Source organism: Phaethon aethereus, assembly GCF_964289735.1.
Source record: "Phaethon aethereus genome assembly, chromosome: 2".
Classification (NCBI taxonomy): Eukaryota; Metazoa; Chordata; class Aves; order Phaethontiformes; family Phaethontidae; genus Phaethon; species Phaethon aethereus.
Genome location: NC_138582.1, coordinates 117,690,453 through 117,712,452, shown reverse-complemented (window position 1 = coordinate 117,712,452; position 22,000 = coordinate 117,690,453). Strand labels below are relative to the sequence as shown.

Genomic DNA, 22,000 nt, shown 5'->3' with positions numbered 1-22,000 from the left:
GGCTAGAAGCAGGAGGCATGCCTCTGTGTACGTACATGTATGATCCTTTTCAGTCTTCACTGAATTAAAAGATGTTCTGTCTGATTTTACTTGAATTACCTAGAGCTAACCAACAAGCTAGAGGATAAGCCTGGAAAATTTCAGACTGAATGATGTGTTTTTCCAAGCAAACACCGTCATAGGTTATAACAGAACTTATGGTGATATTAGAGCTCACCTGCATTCTCATACAGAGAAGGAAGAGGCATATGAAGCTGTGCTGCTTCCCAGCACCAACCCTTTGCTCCAACACCAGTTGAACAAGAGCAAGTCCCTTTATGGGACCACTGCTCCTGTTCCCCACCAAGAAGGTGAGCAAGGAGCGGCCAGCATGAGCAAGCAAATGGAGCTGTGCTATTCTGCCCACTTGACAGTGCAGAAAAGCTCATCAAAACAACAACAAGAAATAGGTGGCATGTTTATGCAGGGAGCAGGGAAGTGAGCACAGGCAGCAAGCCCTACTGCTGTCTGCCTCGCTTTCTGCCTGCAGCACTGCCATGCTTTGACAATGTGCATTGGGAGAAATGAACTCCAGCATCTGCCAGCAGACTGGAGTGGAGTGCGGTCTGTCCTGCTCGTGCTCGATGCACCCAGATGGCATGAATGAGAGCTTGGTGATGAGTGCGCTTGGGCTCACCATCCGCAGGGCTTAAAAGTTCAGCATAAGCATGTCTCTGAATGTGCAACTGCATGTGAACAGACTTGAGGCATGTCTGGACTTGAGAAAAGGGCTGGATCAGTTTCATTGGCAGTGTGGGCAATGCTTAGATGTTTGTGTGTCCACCAGGTCCCTGAGCAAAGAGAATACCTGAGGACCAAGCTGCAACAGGGAGACCTACCAAGCACCTGCTAGGACAAAACCCCTTAAGGGAGGAACCATTAAAATTGTACAGAAATAGGGAGCTTGGCAACATTTATTTATATGAACAGAAGACATGCAGCTGAATGCCACACACTGCACTGCACAGCCTTACCTCTCCGTTTCAATAAAAGGGTTGAAATCATCAGCCGAGCTGGAAGTGGCAAGAATTCAAGTGAAATTGGAATCTCCAAGGCAGCCTGCTGAGGCTGGTTACTTGAGCCACCATGTTGGCCCAGGATCCTGTTTTTGTCTTGTAGAATAAGGAAACCCATTATTGCTAACATGTGCTGCAAGAGTTCGTTAGCATTGAGGGTTCCCTTAGGATCGGGCTAAGTGATGTGATCCCATTTTTCCCTATGAATATTTATAAGCAGACCACATTTGAGTCTATTTATTTTCTGGGATTTTTCTTCTTTTTTATGAGGTTTTCAATTTTATGTCTGAGGTTTTTATTTTCTATTTTTTTTAAGGCAAGACTAATTGCGGGGGGGAAGGGGGTTGTTTGGTTGTGCAATAGCAACAGCTGTTGTTTTTTTGTGCCTCATTTGGCACTAGAGTAAAAACAGCAACTTTTTGTTTGTAATAATAACAGATGTGTATAACATTAAATGCAGTCTGTTCTAGAGATGGGAGAACGTGTTCTGAATGAATTTTCAACTCACTTGAAGTTCACAGGTTCAAATTTTACCCACAGAATCGAACTCTGAAAATGTCTTCACATGCTGTGAATTTAATTCTATCAACTTTTGCACAGCCTTGGAGCTCAAAAAGGGCTGTAATGTTGTAAAATTCACCATGGTCTCCTCTAGCAGTACAAAAAGAGATATGTCTATCACGACTGACCGTTACCACAGGCTTACGTTGTTAGTAGGGAATACAAAGGCATAAGGAGAAGGAGGCAAGGAAGAAATTGGTAAGGACGGGTAATCAGAAAGGAGATGGTACAAGGCAAGGAAGAGGCTGGAGCAAGACTAGGGCAAGTGAATAGCAAATTAGTTAAGAAAAGGTCTAAAGGATCTCTGAAACTCAGTCTTGCCAAGTATTGAGATTACTCCCTTTCTATAAAGTGTTTAAGCATGTGTTTAAGTTTAAGCACACATGGAAGGGCCTACTAACTTCAACAGGACTGGACACACGCTTAATAACCTTGCTGGTTGGGGGCCACCGTGTACCGCACCTTGCAGGCAGACACTCCAGGTAACTGAGAGAATATCTGTATGGAGTCAGCTGACACAAAGTAAGAAACAGAAACCACAAGCCACAAGGCTCACTAGAAGCCCAAGGAGCACCGATTTTACTATAAATACAGCAGGAGAGATTGAATTGGTGAGATGTATTGCCTCCACCACAGATGAAAAGAAGCTAAGAAAGACACTTCCTGTAACCACTGATACAGGATTAAATGCTCCAAAAAGAAAAGAATAAAAGAAACAGAAAAGTATGCCTAGACCTATGAAGAAAATGAAAGCAAAGCAGAAACAGTCTTCAAAAATATGTCAGCTTGCCACTAAAACATTGAATAATACAAATGCTTGCACAATATTGGAAATTTATGCAGAATTACCACTTTGAGAGCCATCCTTTCAAGAAATAATTGGCCAAAATCTATGTTGATAAATTAAATAATATTCCATCACCAAAAAACCCATAACATCATGCAAAGAGTATTAAGACTGCATGGTAAAACATTTGAGTCAAGGAATAATATTGTAAGTTCCTTGTAAATCTTCAATCCTTTCACACTCATTTGTGTGTATCATAACACAGTTTTAATGAGATAACTTCATGTGGCCTGACACCCTAAGAGACACTAAACAGCATTTTATTCCACAGCAGTCTTCAATAGTCAGTATAGACTACTTTCTGCCAGAAATATTGTGAAGAGAGAAAAGACAGAGTTCATACCCCTACAGTTTGCAGAGACAGCAGCATAACTCTATGCATGATATTCAGACTTTCATTATCAGAATAACTAATATATCTTTATCTTGAATAATGTGGTATGTTTAACTAATGTTTAGAGATTTGTGACAGAATATTTCATCAGAGTGGAGCACAGATGAAAAGTAAAAGAGTTAAATCCATTAGCACACATTATTTGTTTTAAAATTACTTGGTACCCACTTGGAACAGGAAAATAAATCTCATTCTAGAGTTTACTTTCTTTCTCCTACTTTTCCTTCCAGTATAGCTTGGAAGAGCAGAAATGTAATGTTTACCTGTGGAGGAGGGTGGGTTTGTGTGCAGCTTGCTGTATATACTCCATTTTAAGGCAGGGAGCAGGCTGACTGGTTAGGTACTGGAGGGAATCGTGCTGCAGGGTAACAAAGATGGTCTTTTCAGCCCTAAGGAACTGGACCTTGTCTGAGGGCTCAACTCACAGGTCTAGAGCAGTTTAGGGGTTCATGTTAACCTTGGAGCAGATCGTGTAGCAGCGCTGGATGAGTTTGTCAGTCGATTATGCTGCCATAGGACTGCAGATGGTGAATTTTTGCCACTATTTTGTTTTTCAAAGCCACTTCATCTGATCATCTCAATGCTCAAATTTATATATGGGTACTGCTGAAGTAGTACATTTCACTTAAGATCTATATTAAGCTGTATTAGTTATTTGATCTCAGAAGCATCTTAAACGTTGGAAATGCATCAGCACAGGGGAAATATAAATGAGATGCGGTGTGTGCCAGGTTCTCGGCCAACAAAGAATTTGAAGAGACCTTAAGAGTCCAAGCTCTCACCTCCTGCTTATACTGTGAGTGGCCTGAAGGGAGAAACCTGATTGCCATGAACCACATCAGGTTCCCAGAAGAGCAGCTCCATTTGTTCATACTTCCTAAGATACATGCAGTATCTCACGTAAGGCCCATTAACAGTAGAACTGCCCTCTGCAGTGAGTGCCAGAGTGACAGGGAAAGGATGTCCCCTCCAAGTATCGCTCTTGCAGCCCACTGTCACAGCGGACATGGAGCGCCAAGGTACAGGCTCTCTATTCTAGCACCTCTTCTGTCTGTCAAAAGTTCACATGTACAAAATTTTGCAAACTAGAGTTGGTCATTTAAAATTTTATACCTAGCTGTCTGTGACTCATATTTTCCACGCTCCTTCCCGGATGGAGAAGGAAACACTGAGAAGGTGTAATGCTAATGACTTGGCTCTTTCTTCTGCAGTTCTGTTTAAAGATCTGCCCCTACATGAGGTGCTATTTAGAGCTCCCTCTTCTGAAAGCTTGAGCCATTAAAACAAAATAATTTTTCAGTGACAGAAGTCCAAGAAACAAAGGCTGTCTTTAGCTCAAGGTTTCAAGTAATGCTACTTTTTGAAGCACTTACTTAAGTAAAGTTACAATTATGCTACTCTTTGGGTTTACTTCAGGCTTTGAAATAAATAATACTCAGGCTCCAACCTTAGAGAAAGCAGCATGACTTGATTGAAATAATTTACTTTGTCTAATTTACATTTTCAACCAAGTATTTTGCCTCATATGCACTGAGAAATGCAAGTACAACAACCTCTTGTAGCGTGCTTTAAAAATATGCATGCTCTTGAAATATTAACATAGTCATCTCACCACTCTATAAAGCTGTTAAGTATATGTGAAAGAGTTGTTCCAGTGCAGACACTTGGGACAGAGAAAGTTAAAAGGAGGAGGAGAAAAGGAGCAGAGTCTTCAGAGAAAGGACAGAGGCAGGAAGCCCACATTCAGGGTAGCAGTAGCACACTTGGGCAATGCCAGCCTAAATTAATATGCCAGAGGATCCTTTCTTTCCAATCTGCATGCCCCACTGCCATGCACACACTTCCAAGAAACACTGAAAAAGATAATGGTGGAGAAAAAAAGAGAAGAAAGCTCTGTTCTTTTAAAAAACTCACATGAGGACAGCTGCTGACTGGAATGCACTGTTTCTTGCGACACTCTGTCTTGCCTTTCACACAAGCACAGATGGTGCAGTTCACAGAGGACCACATCTCTCCATCCTGCAAGAGGGAACATGATATAGTATCAGCTGGGGTGGCAATAGGAAGCTATTTCAGCAATGTATCATTGCACAAGAAAGGATGACTTTCCCTGTTGGCATTAGGTCTTTGTTTAGTCTAAATTATTTTGAGGTGTCTGTCCACAGCCAGTCAGATTAAAGACAAAGATCAAATTCAGCAGGGTTTTCTTCCCTTTGGCCCTCTAGGTCAGAAATTCATTTTTCCAAGGCTAACCAAATCACATTTGCATTTTTCATCAGTGTCTTGATTATTTGCATTGTTTTTCTCTCCAGTATGTGTCTAATATGTGACCACACCTACCACAAATTTTCATTTAACATCACATAATTAGAAAAACCTGATTCATTGGGTTGAGTGACATCTTTAAGTTGTTGCACATGAAAGTATTTGATTAAGATGTCAGTATATAGTGAATTCATTCCCAGATGCAGTATCATTTTGTCTTAGGGCAGGAATGGTTGAATAATGAATTCTAATTTAGATTACTTACAGCACTTTCACAGATACTTGATCTGCTAAACATCTGAAAGTGTTTAGAAGAGATACAGTGCTGAATTTCTCAAATGCAGAGCAGGTAAGACAGTCTATGTATGGCTCAGAGTATTAGGTGCAGAGCAAAATATGCCTCATGGTCTTGGCCCCACTTACTTGGGAAAGATTGCTTGTGGAACAGCCCTGGCTCCTTTTTACATAGTGTCGCATTTGCCAAGTGTGGTTCCTCAAACATTCTGTCTTACCCACTTACAGTCTTGTGCTAGCCTGCTTAGAGCCAAAATGTGCATGTTTTCTGTTTACAGGGCTGCTATGAAGGAAGGGTGAGGATAGACCTAACAGGAACAGGCAGTCCAACCAGACAGCTGTGAACAATTACGTGCCCACCTCAACATGATGTTCTGACCAGAGAGAAAAACAGACTAAATCTGAAATGCCAAGGAGCCTAACTTATTCAGTGCAGCATGCTTGGTCAAAGGCTGTCTCTCTCCTATCTTTTCTTTCCAGTCCATGTTACGATTGCCTGGTGTTCCTGATGCAGCGCGTCTAATGACCACTCACCAAGCATCTGCTAAGGTATCAGAATATATCACAGATGACTGCATGCAGCTACCCTGACTTCTTTGTCTCATAGCTGTTTTTGCACAGGAGTGGAAAATCACATTTGCTGTGCCCATTCTACCTGTGAACACTAACTTCAACAGAGCGATGCTGCATTTATCTTTTTGTACAGGAGGCCAGAAATGGGTGTACTGTCTTGTTATTTTTTCTTACTCCATATAACACTTAGTAATATAATAAAATCTTCACAAGAGGCAGAATATTTTAGTTGGGTGACTAAGAAGCAGGCATTTGTTCCTGAAGCACAATAGTACCAGTGTGCAAGTGCCAATCAGATGGAGTATAGTCTCAGCGTACAGTAGATTCACATGTAATTTCCAGAATAAACACTTCAGCTATGTACACAAAAGATGGATTAAATAGGAATAATTCTGGCTGAGCAAACCAAGCATTCACAAAGGATTTAACATTTGATCTGATTCAAGGGTCTCTTAATTCACAGATGACCCATGAGGTGACAAAATCTTTTTTCTTACACGGTGTGAAAAAACCTGCACCACTTGGAAAAACAAACAGGGTCTCAGCAATAGCAGAAGTTTTCTGCAGGGAATCCCTTGTGATTTGAAAACTTTGGGTGAGAGTGCAGTAGGTAACAGCTATTACATGACTATCCCAATAGAAGATGTCAGGGGTGCTGTCCTTAGCAGAGATGTGAAATGTAATAAATCAAGATGAGTAACTTTCAGCCAAGATGAACTTCGCAAAGCTCCTGTTTGGCTCAGCTATGGAAGAGACTCTTTGGCTCAGCAGATAAAGCCTACATACCATTTGTAATATCTTCTCCATGAATATCAGTGTTTGTCTGGGAAAGCAGAGCATTACTATCTTTTACTAAAAATGCATTACTTGTCATGAAACAGCAGCTTGAATCTCTGCATAGAGAAAGGGAGATAACATGTCACATCAAGGAGCAACTAATCTTTAACCGCTGTGTATCATCAGAATTTACACAAATTCAGAAAAAAAATAGCAGATGGCAAATTTGGCAAAGCTTTACCTCTAAGTTGCTCCATCATCAAGCAGGTTGGTGAGGATTCTGCTAAAAAACAACCCACAATACTAATTTACAGTAAACTCATGTTGTTTTAGCTGTTATAATGGCATCTCTTCTTGAGTCACACCTGAAACTTTACCTGGAATATCTTATTGCCAAACTTGCACACTTTCACTTCCTCAGGAGGAACATATGAGACACATTCCTTGCAGCAGTGGTCTTTGTTTTTATTGCGTTCACCAGGAAATAAGCACCTCTTCTTACATATCACTGTTGAATCCTAGGTAAAAGGACAAAAGGAAATAATGAAATCATCATCAAGATGTTTGTGCTCCTATGTGTCCTTACCACAACATTTCTGCTTGCTCAGTCATTGCATCCACCCAAGCCACAGCCCAACTGCTTTGAATAGGTAATCTCAGAGAAAATAAAAAATAACTACTGTATTAAGGGAATCTTTCATAGTCTGTGAAGCTAGTACTTGTAGGTAGTACTATCATGTACTTCTATCAGCCTATAAAATCTTACTGATTTGGTGATACACTCATTTTTTTGCCTAGGTGCAAAAGTGCAAATGGACACAGTCATGTTAGAGGAACTAAATAAAAATTACTGCCCTTCAGCAGAGATGTGATAATTCACCATTTAGAAACTCCTCTTCCACTGTAATGCAAACTTTAAAAGGATCACATAATCTGAGTAACTTCATTTTTCTTCACACAGTGTCAGGCATCATGTCTCAGCTGAGACAGTCAGTAACATTTTAAAGTTTCCTAGCACAACTGCAAGTGCTCTATTCTCAGGGACCACACAAGATGCCAAAGAGGAGTATCAGGGCTTACAGTTCCACAGCCCTACAAATTACTGCTAGGCAGGCAATCAGCAGCACACAATACCGGAGCACTGTGGACTTACCTTGCATGTACACATTGTGCAGTTGTCATAAGTAAATGAGGACCCATTATCATACACGTTGCTGTGAAAGAGGCAGCTTCCAAATGGAAGGTCAAACACTTTCCTCTGTCCTGTATATAAATAAACAGTAATAGAAACAGAATGTGGTTGAAAAGATGCCATATTGTCAACAAAAATAGTAGGGCTTATTGTCACCAGAACAAATTCATGTGCAATGTGTCATTTGCTATGTGTTTCCATTTTGGTGTGAAAAAAATATGTACTTTTAACAGTTCACTGTTCTTCTAGCACACATTCATCCATACAATTTCTACTGTGGGAGGAAATATAAATATGATTTATGGCATGTTTATATTGGAAAAATCTTTCTTCTCCTTCTCATCATAAAGTGCACAGTGCAGCTAAAGGAATAAAAAGTAAGCACTGTAAATTCTTAGGGTAGGTACACTTAAACCAGCTTAAACAGTTTTTAGCTTCATGCAATAACTTAATCAAATAAAGCAGCCTTAACTGGTTTTAGCATATCTACCTCAGGGGTTCACAGCAGCCAAATTAAATCAACTCAATGACACTGATGCAAAAAAAAAAATAGGTGTTGTCTGATATCATTAAGATAGCTTGGTGTACCAGGTTCAACAAAGTTGCAAGAAATACAGGCATTTGAATCGTTTATGAGCAGAATGAGGGCAACACAAGATATCTGGGTTTCATGAGAGAAAGGCAAGGTCTAAAGCACTATACAGGGAAGACAGCATCAATATCAAGTCCTTCCTGAAGATCTGCAATCCTGCAAGCACTTTCAGATCCAAGTTGCAACACACTTTGCAGTTCTGCAAGCTGCTTATTCCTCAGCTTCTTTCCTAGCAGGTTGTTTTAAACAAGTGACCATTATGATACACAAACATGAGCTCTTTACAAAAACACTATACTTATCTTCCTGGTTTTGAATACCTTCCCTTGTTTAGTTTTCGTGGCAGCCAACTAATAAGTTATTTTATGAGTGGCTGCCAGTCTCCCAGCTTATCATTTCTGAGGTCTGATATTAAATAGGCATCAATTCCAAGATAGGGAATAGCCCCTATAAGTACATACAAGAAGTCACTAAGTACTAAGCCCATACTTCAGCTCTCAAACCACCAGATCATGGCACACTATAATTCCTTCCCTTTTCAATAATTCTTGATAAATGTAGAACAGCTTAAAAGGTTCCATTTTCTCCGAGACATAGGTGAACAAAAGGATAAACACACAGAAAAATCAATTGGATTAGCCTTGAGTTTTTAAAAATCTAATGTTAAAATAACTATTAAGCAAAAGTTAAGAAATAATTGCTATTGTTCAGTTAGACACAATCTGAACAACTCTCTCTTGCAAATTAGCTACCTTCGACTAACCTGTGCTTGCACAACCAGCCTTCCTTTTACTGAATGTGCATCTTTCTAAAAAGGCTTAATTTCTCTTGCAGGACTGACATATGAAATCAGTCGAGGATTCTCAGTAGCCCTAAAAGGAACTGCTCTACACCCTTGCACTACTTATGGGCAAAGCCTAGCCATAGTCCTGCCTGTAACAACGCTTCTACTGCTCTATGTGGGGCCGGGACTTCAATCCCATAACTTATGTCAACAAGTGAACAAAAGTCCAGCTCTCTCTCACACCCTCTTGCCATGCCTTCCAAACCACCTAGCACAATTCCGGGTGGCCAACCTAGTTCAAATAGTTGGTAAAAAAACACTGAAGCTACCACTTTAAAAGATGTGGTGGTGAAGATATTGGCTTAATGGTCAGCTTTTCTGGCTCATAACCACTAGTTAAACTAAATAATACAAATCCCAGTAGAGTCCACGGCATTCTTCTAAGCTATATACGCAGAATATCAGGAATTCAATTGCAGGGAGGTCCTCCACATGATACTTTAAAAACCATGCCTCAGCATCCCTGAAAACATTTTTCTTTCCCAACTACTATGCAGTGTGCTCCACATCCCTTGGCTCTACATTCACTCCAAAACCTTCAACATTTCCTTGTGAATAGACATTATCTATTCACAGGTATGACGTGCTTTAGAGTGAAGACCACGTAAAATGAAAATCATTATTATTAGTGAACTCATTTGCAGACATTTCTAAGATGTGAAAAAAGAATCTGTAGAAAAATGCCCATGAAGCAGTCAAAAATTACGGTTAGGTTTTGAATGCCTAGATCAAGGAGAGGAAGATTCCGCTGGGAAAGGCATGGGGTGGAGAGTACAAGGGGAGTTTACAGAACAAAAGGAAAAATGTCCTCAGACAAAATAGAAGCTCAGCATTTGGACTGTTCTCCTCTCAGTTTCATCCCTCTACTGTATTATTCTCTGGTGCTGTAGTTAAATGTTCCAGGCAGATATTTATCTGTAGCATTTCTCAATTATCAAATAAACAAACAAACAAACAAAGAAACAAACAAACTCAGGTTTGTTTCAAGCTATCAAAAATGTTAAGTAATACAAGAAGCTGGAACACTCTATGGCTTGCTGCCTCCAGGGCCAGACCTTTCTGTACCCCTAACCTAGCCCTGGAAACAGACTTTGGATAGTAGTAAAAATATGGTCAAAATGACAAAAAGCTTCTGTTGAAGAACTGGGAGCTACCAGCTCTGAAAATTTTCCAAACCTAGTTATAACCTCATAGACCAAATTAAAGCTAATTTACTTGGTAGGGTGTAAATGCTCCTTGTTTGTGAAATAGAGGGACACATGCTGAGGAATGTTAACCTGTGGGATCTGTAGACATGGTAAGAGCAAAATAAGGATTCTCAAAAGTCACTGTCTTCCTTGGCATGACTTGGAAGAACTAGCCCTTCTTCGAGGCTTCTGATGCCTTTAAAACGTGTTGGAAAAACGTAACTGAAAATATTCCTTGCTGACACTGATTCCACCTTAAGAAAGCAACTATGAGGCAGATTCCTGGGTCCCTGGCCTCTCTGGCAACAGCTTCTGAGAATGCAATTTCAGTCCAGAACTTTCCTCTGACCTGCATTTCCTCAAAACCAAGAATGCAAATGCACACCTGAACAAAAATATGAGAGGGTGAGGACTTTTCTTGTGGCAAATTCCAACAAAACATTTCCTCCTGCCTCAACCTCCTTTGTAAAACCTGTAATGAAGGTGGGAAACATCTCTGTATTTGTTTCTTGAAGCAAGCCAACTGATCTATGCTCAAATGTTCTTCTGCGGCTGCTTACTTAGTACCACCTATTGCAACGCTACACACTGACCCTGAGTACCAGTTTAAACCTGTAGATTATAAACTCCACTGAGCAAAACTGTCTCTTCCACCTCACAGAATTTACCAGTATTGTGAAATACTGGTTTAAAAGATGCTATGCAGAAACCTTAACATACTAATTACAAAATTCCCAGGAAAAAAAATCACTCACCTAAGCATTTGGGGCAACACTGTCCAGCAGGAATGTGACTGAGGTGCTGGGGACATGACAGAATGGGGCAGACTTCTTGGATGCACTGTGTCCTGCCACCCTGAAGGAAAACGGGCTCAGTTAGAAAAAAAATAAAGCAAAATGTCAAGTAGACATGCACACACCAAGACCGACCGGTAACAAGTCTTGAAAAGCCTTAGCCAAAGCAGTATTTGCCAACGGAAATTTCTGCTTGCATCAGGCATACAAGGAGCGTGTACAACTGTCCTTCAATACTTTCTATAGTGCTTGCAGAGACCTTGGATTATTCATATTTTTTCATTCTCTCAAGCAATGAATGTAATAGTTGGAGAAATAGTGTCTTTCTATCTTATTTCTTGGTGAAGGATAAGAAAAAAACAGAATAAAATCATTATCCATGAACCTTTCCGGATGTTCAAAAAAGTAATTGAGCAATTTTTTACATAATTCTTCACCTCCTGTGCTGTGCCCTTCTAGGCTTGTCTGGGACAGGGATTAAGTGCTGAAGCAAGATGAGAGCAGGTGTTCTTCTGCTATGTCCATGACCTCAGAAACCAAATAAGCCAAAATCACTTAAGAAGGCACATTCTTGTTAGCCTCCAAGTCGAACTATGCAAACCCAGAAGGTCTGCTTTCTTCAGAGGACTGAAAACCAAAAGGGTATATGAAATGTTGAGAATGAATGTGGCAAAAAAAGAAGAAAAATATAAGCAACCCGGACTGGATATATCCTGGTATATCAATGAATATCAGAAACAGGGAGAGGCAAAAAGCACAGCAAAGATGAAAGCACAGAAAATATGTGTAAGATAAAGTCTGTCAAAAGAAATCTTTGTTCTCATTCTGCTCTATTCCCTGTTTTCTTCACCATGCTTATAGAATACTGTGTTTAGCTCTAGACCATCTACCAACATGTGCTTCATACACCCATGAGAGGTCCAGGTTGTTAAACTTTAAAAATCAGTCCACCTTTATCTTAGCAAGAGAAGTCAGCCCTTTTCATCTAACTGCCCTGCCTTATTTATCACTCAGAGCTGCAGGCTCATCCCAACAATAAGCTTTGTGTTCCTGGATACTGTGATGGAAGACTTATGAACAGTCTCCTCCCACCTACGCTCTGGATGCCTCTCAGGGCTCCCTGGGGAAAGATGGAAAAAGCTGTTCATTTTTAAGAGCTCTATGTCTGAAATGATGCTATGCCATTCCTAATGGCCTCAGTGAATCATGTAAAAGTTTTTACATACAGGCAGACCCACATATACACTATTATCCAGAAAATAACATACTGATTGTACCCCCATTCTATAATAAGTTTTCAGGCACTGAAGTCTACCTGTCCCATGGGGCTAACGAAGCATCCTAAATGCACGTGGCTAAGGACTGCTCGTAATTCTTTCTCTGCAGCATGCAGGAGCACAGAGTTTATTGTAGACTGAAATGACGGCTCTAAATTAAGGGTCAGACCAGAAACTTGACAAAACAAAATGAATTCTTCACTGAAGTTCCTTATGATGCTGAGGGAATAGCTCTGTGAGAAGAGACAGGTGCAGAATGAAAGAGAAAGTACCAGAGAAGGGCTCTCTGAAGCAGTGTAGTCATTCAGCACAGGGAAAAAGTCTACGAGAAGACAAAGGTCAAACTTTGGTGACAATTCAGCAAATGGGAAGGTAGGGCATGGAGACCTCAGCCAACCTAGTGACAGGATCAGAGATACATCCATGAAGATAAAGCAATGCTCCAACATATAGTGAGCACAGGTCCTCTCTTGCAACCTTGCTTCTGTATTTAATGCTTACATATCCTAGGCCTCTGCAGAACCACTCTGGACTTTTGCTTCTTTCACATATTGAATCAAAGCTCAGGCTTAGCACATTATTGAGACATTGCCTTTGTTGCCTGTTGTACAGATATTTTTTATAATACAAAATGCCATGGATAATAGGAAATATTTCTTCATTTCAGCCTTTTTTTTATAGCTCCTTTTTTTACCTTTTGTACTGGCCCCTCCTCTGCACAAAACTAAGTCCAAGTGGCATCTCTCTCTTTACGCCACTGCTACTCCTGCTTCCAGCTGTAATGCTGCTTTTTAACAGCAAACTATTTTTTAACTTGCTGCTATTCCAGGCTTGAACATCATGCTAGTGTGCAAGTTCAAAAACAGTCTGAAGCAAATCAACCTGTACCATTTAAAGGAAGAATAATTCTACTTGCCCTACAGAGCTCAGAGAGATTTGGGCACTATAAGGAAATATGAAAACCTACACGATGTTTCTATTTTCTTAAAATTCTCAGTCATTGCAATTCAAAACTCACAAAGCATTCAGAATACTAGCTTTCAAAGCAGGATTAGCTAGTGCTGCCAGTGCTTTAAATTGCATGGAATAGAGCCGTGTAGGAAAAACAGTGCAACAAATGTTCAATTAAAAAGTCAAGGGAAAAAATAAAGCCAGAGCGCAAAATGTTGGCTCTGGATGGTCTAAGCCACAGTGGGAACTGCACAGTAAACACCTTGCCTCCTCCACCTCCCAGCTTTTAGCTCACATTTCCCTGTTAAGCATAACATCTCCCAGGCAGCCAGAATATTCCAAGTCCGAAGCAACACCTTCCAGTAAAACCACACCTGAACTGGAAGCCAGCACAGACCAATAAAGCACAAGCGACATCTGCTTCCTGTGGAAATGCTATTCAAGAGCTGGGCAAATAAATCCTTGAGTGATAGTTACATGAAGCCTTAATCAGGGGATGCTGCTCCAGTCCATGGTCCTCTGGAGGGAGCAGGTGTTATAAGAAATCTACAGTTTACAATGAAAAGATTAATTTTCCATCTCGGAGACAAAAACATTATAACTCCTGCTGCCACCTCACATCTGCAAAACAAAGCAAGAGGCTCCCTGGCATCGGCTCAGAGGGTGGTGTGGACTGAGGCATCATTTCATCTCAGCAGCTTTCTCAAGAGACAGAAGAGAGAGGAAGATGAAATAGCATTTTCCAACTCTTCCACGAGAGGTCCATCTTTGAGAAAGACAGACGATGAATCTTCCCTAAAACGAAAGCATGAAGCTAGTCTAGCTACCCATCCATCCACTTCTGCTAAACTCTTACCTCTACTACAATACTTCACTGTTCAATAAGGACACAAGAAACTTGGCAGAGCTGAGAGATGCACCCATCCAGGCTGTGGCTGACTTTGCTGGAGACATTGGATGAAGGATAGACTGCAGTTTCTAGGCAAGCTACCCACATGCAGCCTGTGTGCTAGGACAGATGGAGAAAAAAATGTCTGCAGAAAAAACTGCCTGTCCAAAAACTCCCCAAAGGTTGGGAGGAGCCTGTTGCAATTAATGTCCAAGAGCCTTGGGCTTCATCTACCATCAGGGTGAGAACAGTGACCACCAACAGCAGAGCTGCCCTTGACATAGGCAGATTTTGAAAACACTCATGAAATCTCAGTTTCCATACTCCCAATTTTTTTGCTGCTGATAATGAGCATGTCTAATAATATTTTATATACATGTTATTTAATGTTAAAGGTTAACTTCAGTATTATCAAGAACCATGTTTCTTGTGGCCTTCTCATTTTCCATTTCTCTTTCAGGCTTTATCTCTGTGCTTTAGTGAAGCTGTAAATCACCTAAAAAAGATTCCTCCCTAGTTTTGCCCTATGTTCACCTTGTGCTTGAAAGACTTTGCTAATCCTCCAACAAAAGTAAAATTTCCATTGATTTTGCAGAATATTTTGTCTAAGTGCTGGCATTAGGATTCAGCTCACAGTGCATTGTGGGCATTTATTTTTAACTTTCATTCTAGAAGAAGTGTGAAAGGTTTCATTTGCCACCAGTGAGGCTATCCTTACAGGGAAAAAAATATATGAAGAAATATCAAAATTACATTTCTCTCAACTGCAGAGCATTTAGAGCAAGGTCAGGCACACACTGTAGCCTCAGCAGGGGTTTCTGTAAGAACTAAGACAGATGTTCAAGTTTGTCTCCAGCTATGAATAAAGATTTTATGCCATCAGCATGAAAAATACCTTTGAAAGTTCAACAGGGTCACGACTGAGCAAGTCTGTCCCATGCCAGTGGCAAGAGAAGCCAAATAAACACACAACTGTATGACTGTTTGTCTTTACCCCTCTAGCATAGTGTGGGTGACTACAGCCACCATGAACATATTAAGAGACATCATTTTTCTGACAGCAATAGCATAAAGGCAATGAATAGAAATCTGCTGATAAAAAGATAGATAGATCATTTGAGATTCAGATGATGATGAATATTACCATTCTGGAAAAAAAAAAGATTAAGTCATACCAGGACTCCTATTTCACTACACCACATGCATTGATGTGTCTAAGGCTTCCTATGTGAATTGGATAGTGTATTGGCTTGCATACACTCGCCTGACGTCTGTCTGACGTATTAACTACTGTGTGATAATAAAGACTTCCACTACCTGCCAGACATGTACTAAATACATAAAACAGGCCAGCAACATGTACTATGCAAACATCTTCAAAATGTCCCTGGAATCACATGCTTGTAAACCCATACCTTGAGTTTACAATCAGATGTACAATCCCTGATGTGTCATGTAATTAGACTTCAGGCACAAAAGTGAGAGGATACCATATTTGGAGTGTGGTTTTAATCTCGAAATAAAATAGGTGTTCTCCCCCAAATCAGATGAAAGGCACTCAGGTTCTTATAAGAATGCTGGTGCAGTATGTGGCAGATAGCCTCTGGGAGTAGCTTCGGCTTTACGCAGTATTTCAGGGTCTCTGAAACAGCCATGTCATGCACAGTGAGTTGCCTGGAAGGGTCATGGGAGGGAAAAGGTTTTTAGGACATGCACAAAGTAGTGAAACAGTTCTCAGCAGAAAAGCAAAGAGTACATCAATCAGTTCAGCAAACAGACAGACAGACAAGCCAGAGCTTCCCACATCCCTGCAGCCTGATCTATTGTCTAGACTAGGATTTAAAAAATGCCTCTTTAGAAAATATTGGATAAAAATCAGAATAGGAAGATCTTGAGCTTCTGTTCAAAACAGCATGTATTTACACTGCCTTGTGTGTGCTAGATTTTTAAACTCTGGATCTAGATCTTAAACCCTATTTGCTGCGATATGAATACTATAGGAAGGCTTTAGAAAGTGGTCCTAGTGACAGTCCAAATGGGTGTCCTAAGAACTGCATACACAGCAAATATTTTAAAGGCCTCACTTTCATTTTAATACTAGATCATACAGATTAGTGCGGATAAATATTGTTGTCTTAAATTACTTAAAATCTATACAGACTAAAAATGGTAAACTGAAAGATTCTTATATCTAAAATTCCAGAGCAAATTCTGGGGCAAAAGCACAATTCTTAAACTATCCTTTCTCACTGTTTTCATAGAATCATCATAGAATCATACAATCTTTGGGTTGAAAGGGACCTTTTAAGGTCATCTAGTCCAACCGCTGTGCAATGAGCAGGAACATCTTCAACTAGATCAGGTTGCTCAGAGCCCCATCCAACCTGACCTGGAATGTTGCTAGGGATGGGGCATCTATCACCTCTCTGGGCAACCTGTGCCAGTGTTTCACCACCCTCATTGTCAAAAATTTCTTCCTTATATCTAGTCTAAATCTACCCTTTTAGTTTAAAACCATTGTCGTATCACAACAGGCCCTGCTAAAAAGTCTGTCCCCATCTTTCTTAGAAGCTCCCTTTAAGTACTGGAAGGCTGCAATAAGGTCTCCCTGGAGCCTTCTCTGCTCCAGGCTAAGCAAGCCCATCTCTCTCAGCCTGTCCTCACAGGAGAGGTGTTCCATCCCTCTGATCATTTTTGTGGCCCTCTTCTGGACCCTCTCCAACAGGTCCATGTCTTTCCTGTGCTGAGGGTTCCAGAGCTGGACGCAGCACTCCACGTGGGGATTCCCCAGAGTGAAGTAGAGGGGCAGAATCACCTCCCTCAACCTGCTGGCCACGCTGCTTTTGATGCAGCCCAGGATACAGCTGGCCTTCTGGGCTGCGAGTCTTCATTGCCAGTTCATGTCCAGCTTTTCCTTCACCAGTACCCCCAAGTCCTTCTCAGTAGGGCTGCTCTCAGTCCCTTCATTCTCCAGCCTCTACTGATGCTGGGGGTTGCCCCAACCCAGGTGCAGAACCCTGCACTCGGCCATGTTGAACCTCATGAAGTTTACACAGTCCCATTCCTTGAGCTTGTTTTCTTCCAGTCTGATGCAAAGGCATTCCTTGACACAGCCAAGAGACACCTAAAGAACTCCATCAATTTTTAACAGGTAAGAGTTTAACTCTACCACCCCTTCCTCCATGTGCACCCTTATAATACTAGTAGTTAGGAGTACTGTTTGTGTTATCAACAACCTATATTAATAAGAAAACTCAATTAGTTGTCTCCAACTAATGTAAATTCACGTCCCTGAGGTCCTAGCAAATTGCAAGTGCAGTTGCAAAGTGTCACAGAGTTGGAACACCTTGACCTAAAATCAGGAACCAAAAAGCCTCCCTCTTTTGTAAATTATTCTCTATGCAGTTGTATCCAGCTGGTGAGGAATTAACTAAATTATCCATTAGGGTAGGGTGAAGCCTCTAAATACTGTCGTGCTTTCCATCAACCAAATACAATGTGTACAAAGCGACTCATGTAAGTTCCAAGATGATCCAGTCTTGTCATCTATTCCACATCTCAAGAGCCACATTTCCTGGGATTGCTTGGATGACAAAAATAAATTTTCTTTTTCAGAGGGAAGTGGTTTGCTGTGCTTGCTGAAATATCACAGCATCCTCCCAGAGACTGAAGTATGCTGTTCTGGGGTATAGCTCTCCACTTTGAAATTGGAGTGCTGGGGAGCTGCTGGTCCTGGTTCTTTCAAGTTTTGAAACACGATTTGCACCAACTCTCCTGTGGGAGGAGGTGGCGGACCAGGGTATTTACTGCCTTGGGTGAAAAGGAACATTCTGGAAAATGAAATCTTGGGTTGCACAGTAGTTTTCTTTAAGTATGCACCGGCAGAGACACAACTCTTAAAATTTCTCAGTTGCTGGAACTGCAGAAGGGCTCCTTGGGGAAGGTCACGAGGCACTCTGCTCTCAGCCGGGGGACTCAGCGCAACCAGCACTTGGTCATATTTCTGTGGTCTAATAGCACTGTGCAGAAGTGTTACTGAGATTATATTGCATCTGGCTTCACAATCCAGCTGAAATGAAATTGCTCACTGACCCAACAGCCTAGCTGCAGATTCTAGCAGCTGAACAGCCGGCAGGCCTCTCCCCTTCAGGTCTTACACACTGAGCTCTTGGCTCTGTTGAAAGTGATGTTGTAAATAGCCCCTCTTCACTTGAAGCCTTGAAAGGTTTAACCACAGTGTGTGCTTTTCCCCTTTCAGACTGATTTTCTAAGGAAAGAAGGTTTATGCAGGCACAAACCAGGCACACCTGTAGCTTGTGAATCCCTGACCAGCTCCAGTCACAAATGATCAAGGGATTCCTCTGAAAAAGGTATATAGACATAAGACAGCAAAAATCAAAATTACATTAAGACCTCAAGGATGTGAAGTTCCTGCAAGTTTTGTGAGAACTGGACTGCTGCAGAGAGTAAAGAGTCCCCAACTTCTTTCCCAGAAGGGACACCAGAAAGCATGCCACAGTGTTAGGCAGCAGCTGGCAATCCAGGCAGCATCTCCCAGACTTTTTGCTTGGTGCTCATGTCGTGGAGGTACTGGAGGAAAGCTCAGATTATTTGAGTTAGGGCAGATAAAGGAGCAAGGGCCACACATCTATAGAAACAGAGCTTTGTTACTTCTGCTGCTCCTGGAACAATATGTCTATTCCTTGGTTAGCAGTGGCAATGGGACATGACAGGTGCGCGTCACATACCTATTGCACCATTGCCATGAGAGGAGGCATTTTTGTTCTTGTCTTTCCTGTACACAGATTCATGATAACTGTGTTCCAGACTGGCCTGCAACTACCCTGAGTGCTGGATGCTTTCAGCTGGAGCCCACATACTTGTTCTGCTTTGGGAGCTGTTATTTTATTGATCCTTCTCCTGGACAGTTCAACAACTCAGGTTTTTTCCTGGGGGTAGATCTGTTTCTTTCAGCAAATCTCTCCTGCAAGCAGAAATAATGTGTCCCACAAATTATTCTGTCTTTCATCAGGTACTCTTGAACTTCTATAAAGTTACATGCAGAAGGCAGAGCTTTCAGCTCTGTAATATAAGTGCGTACTCCTTCTTCTGCTAGTTGATAGTGAGTTAAAAAAAATCAACAGTATCTGTCTACAACTCAGAGATGTCTGGATTCACACTGCACCTCAAACACCTTTGTGGACTGTTTAATTATCCCAGGCACTATTCCCAGCAGCAGAGCATCACTTATTTCTCAGAATTTTTTTCCCAGCAAGAGAATATCTAAAAAGTTAGGTATTTTTCTTTTTCTTCATTTTCTCCACTTTACCAACACTGCTCAGTGCTACATAGCAGGTTAGCTCTTGCTTTCAGCACGGAGATGATTGGCCAGCATCTCAAATACAGCTTTTCCTCTAGTCTGAATCCTTTCACATCACCTCCGTTGCTGCCGTTTTACACACTTACTAATCAAACTCTCTTCCTTGCTGCAGGTCTCATTAAACAGATCACTGCCACTGCGCCTTATATAGTGCATGCTGGGTAGTAGTATCAAAGGGCTTCAGACTTCTGAAATTTAAAATAGCTGTTTGTTAATAGAGAGCTACTTAACAGAAATGCCACAACTGCAAGTACCACTGCACATATCCTCCACATATATCTTGGTGTTTCCTATAAACCAGACATCCTTCTATAGGCTATGCTTCCCTCTCTAATCTCCCTGCCAGTTGCTGCACAGGGCACAGTCAAACAGTGCCAAGTCATCTCTCTGAATGCTGCTAGGGAAAACAGGGATAGGGATCTAGCACCGTAGATCACTCCCTATAGCACAATGCCTTTCTATAATGCTGGAGGTTAGAAGACATACACGTGGTGGAAGAGGTAGATTTTAAGGCAGGATGTAGGCAAGGGCTGCATCAAAGGTCATATAAATCAGTGGGAGTCTTTCCACTGATTTTGTCTGCTTTGGATGACAGCATTTTGAACAAAAGTCCCAAAAGTTGCAATGGTGAAAAATGAGCCAAGATAACCATATAACCAGGAATGGGCCAGCAGGGCAGCACCACACTGCAGAAAGGGGTAGAGCTCCCCACCACCTTGGGGGTAAAGAGCAGCAGCTTCATGGGGACAGAAGAAGGGAAGCAAACACATTGGCAAGGAAACAATTCTGGCATGCCACTGCAGGAGAGAGTTCAGCTATTTGTGATTAATTTAGCTGTTACACCAGAGGTCTCCAGTGACTGGGGAAGCTTTGCCGTGAGCCACATGATTATTTATTTCTCTTCTAAAAAGAACTGTTTCTATGAAAAATTGCAATAAAACATGTTACACTGGAAACTGTCTGTGGCCAGAAAAACTATTAAAAACCACTAACAAGCTTCTTCAGCTTATTCATGTCCCATCCCAGATAATAAGAAAGCTAGGGTTAAATCCAAGGACTTTCCTAACTTCAGTTATTAGAAGCAGAGCAGTAGCTCTCTAAAGCAGGTCCTGGCTTCTTGCAGCCATGACTTCTCCCCTGAATCAGTTGGAGGCTGCTTTGTTTTCATTGGCGTCAAGAACACATGAAGCACAGTCCAGTGGGTGTACAGTTGTGTATACACCACCAGTGCATTTGCATAACGTTTCGAAGTCCTAACTCGATGCTTGCAAAATGATAGTCACTGCCACAATGTATTTATATAAATAGCACTGGCTTTTCATAAGATAAACTTGCACAAAGGTTTTCCTTTTTTTTTTCTTTTTCTGCAGCATAAGCTTTGTGATACTACCTTACAAGCTTTTCTAGCTATGTCCTACAATAAACAGTACTCCTATAAACCCCACACTTTGGCAGCTATCGGTGAGTACCTTCGCCCTCACTTCCAGTTCCCACATTACGGCACAGTACTGGCCTCCATTCTGAGAACAGTTTTTCCTTCTGAACAGGCTATTCGCAGAGACACACAGTTATTAAATCCCTCCAGGGTCCCCAGTGTGTTTCTTGCACACGCAGAATACTAGTACCATTGTGGTCCTGAGAAAGGTGATAATTCTGACTCTCACTTCATCATCATTCTTTAAAACACTTGTTCATGACAAGAAACTCTACAGATGTATCCGCACAGCTTTGCCTTAGAGTATTAGTTTTAAATAATTCACCCGAAGTTATCTGCAGGACTGAATTGCAAGACTTGAGTGAATTAAATCTCTGAATGCCCAAGTTTTGATATCTGGCATTTAAAAACAAAATAAAGGCTTCATTTTCATCAGTGTGGATACTTTCTTGTAGACAATATGAACTTCATTTCATTGCATTGAAGCTTCATTTTTTGGAGGTGCAAATAAATAAGGTCATAAATAAAGCCAGCTAGGGTTGTTCTTGGAAAAGGGAAAAAGCACACAATTGAAAAGAAGGTGCCTACACACCTGAATTTGGAAAAGCTGTTACTAGGTCAAAACCTGCCAGAACAGCCCACACCAAGTCACTGTTCCATACACAAGCAAAGAGAACAAATCTCCCTCAGTGA

General features: G+C 41.2%; 1 protein-coding gene across 1 annotated transcript in view; it reads right to left on the bottom strand.

Moving 5' to 3' along the window:
• The window catches only part of BMPER (BMP binding endothelial regulator), a gene marked incomplete at both ends in the record, with an annotated part of 150,029 nt that overhangs the window by 60,354 nt on the left and 67,675 nt on the right, over nucleotides 1–22,000 (bottom strand). The window contains 4 exons of the mRNA XM_082015525.1: nucleotides 4,772–4,876; nucleotides 7,144–7,284; nucleotides 7,920–8,029; nucleotides 11,337–11,436. Of these exons, the coding sequence (XP_081871651.1) occupies nucleotides 4,772–4,876; nucleotides 7,144–7,284; nucleotides 7,920–8,029; nucleotides 11,337–11,436 (456 nt within the window). The remainder of the gene's footprint in view (nucleotides 1–4,771; nucleotides 4,877–7,143; nucleotides 7,285–7,919; nucleotides 8,030–11,336; nucleotides 11,437–22,000) is intronic.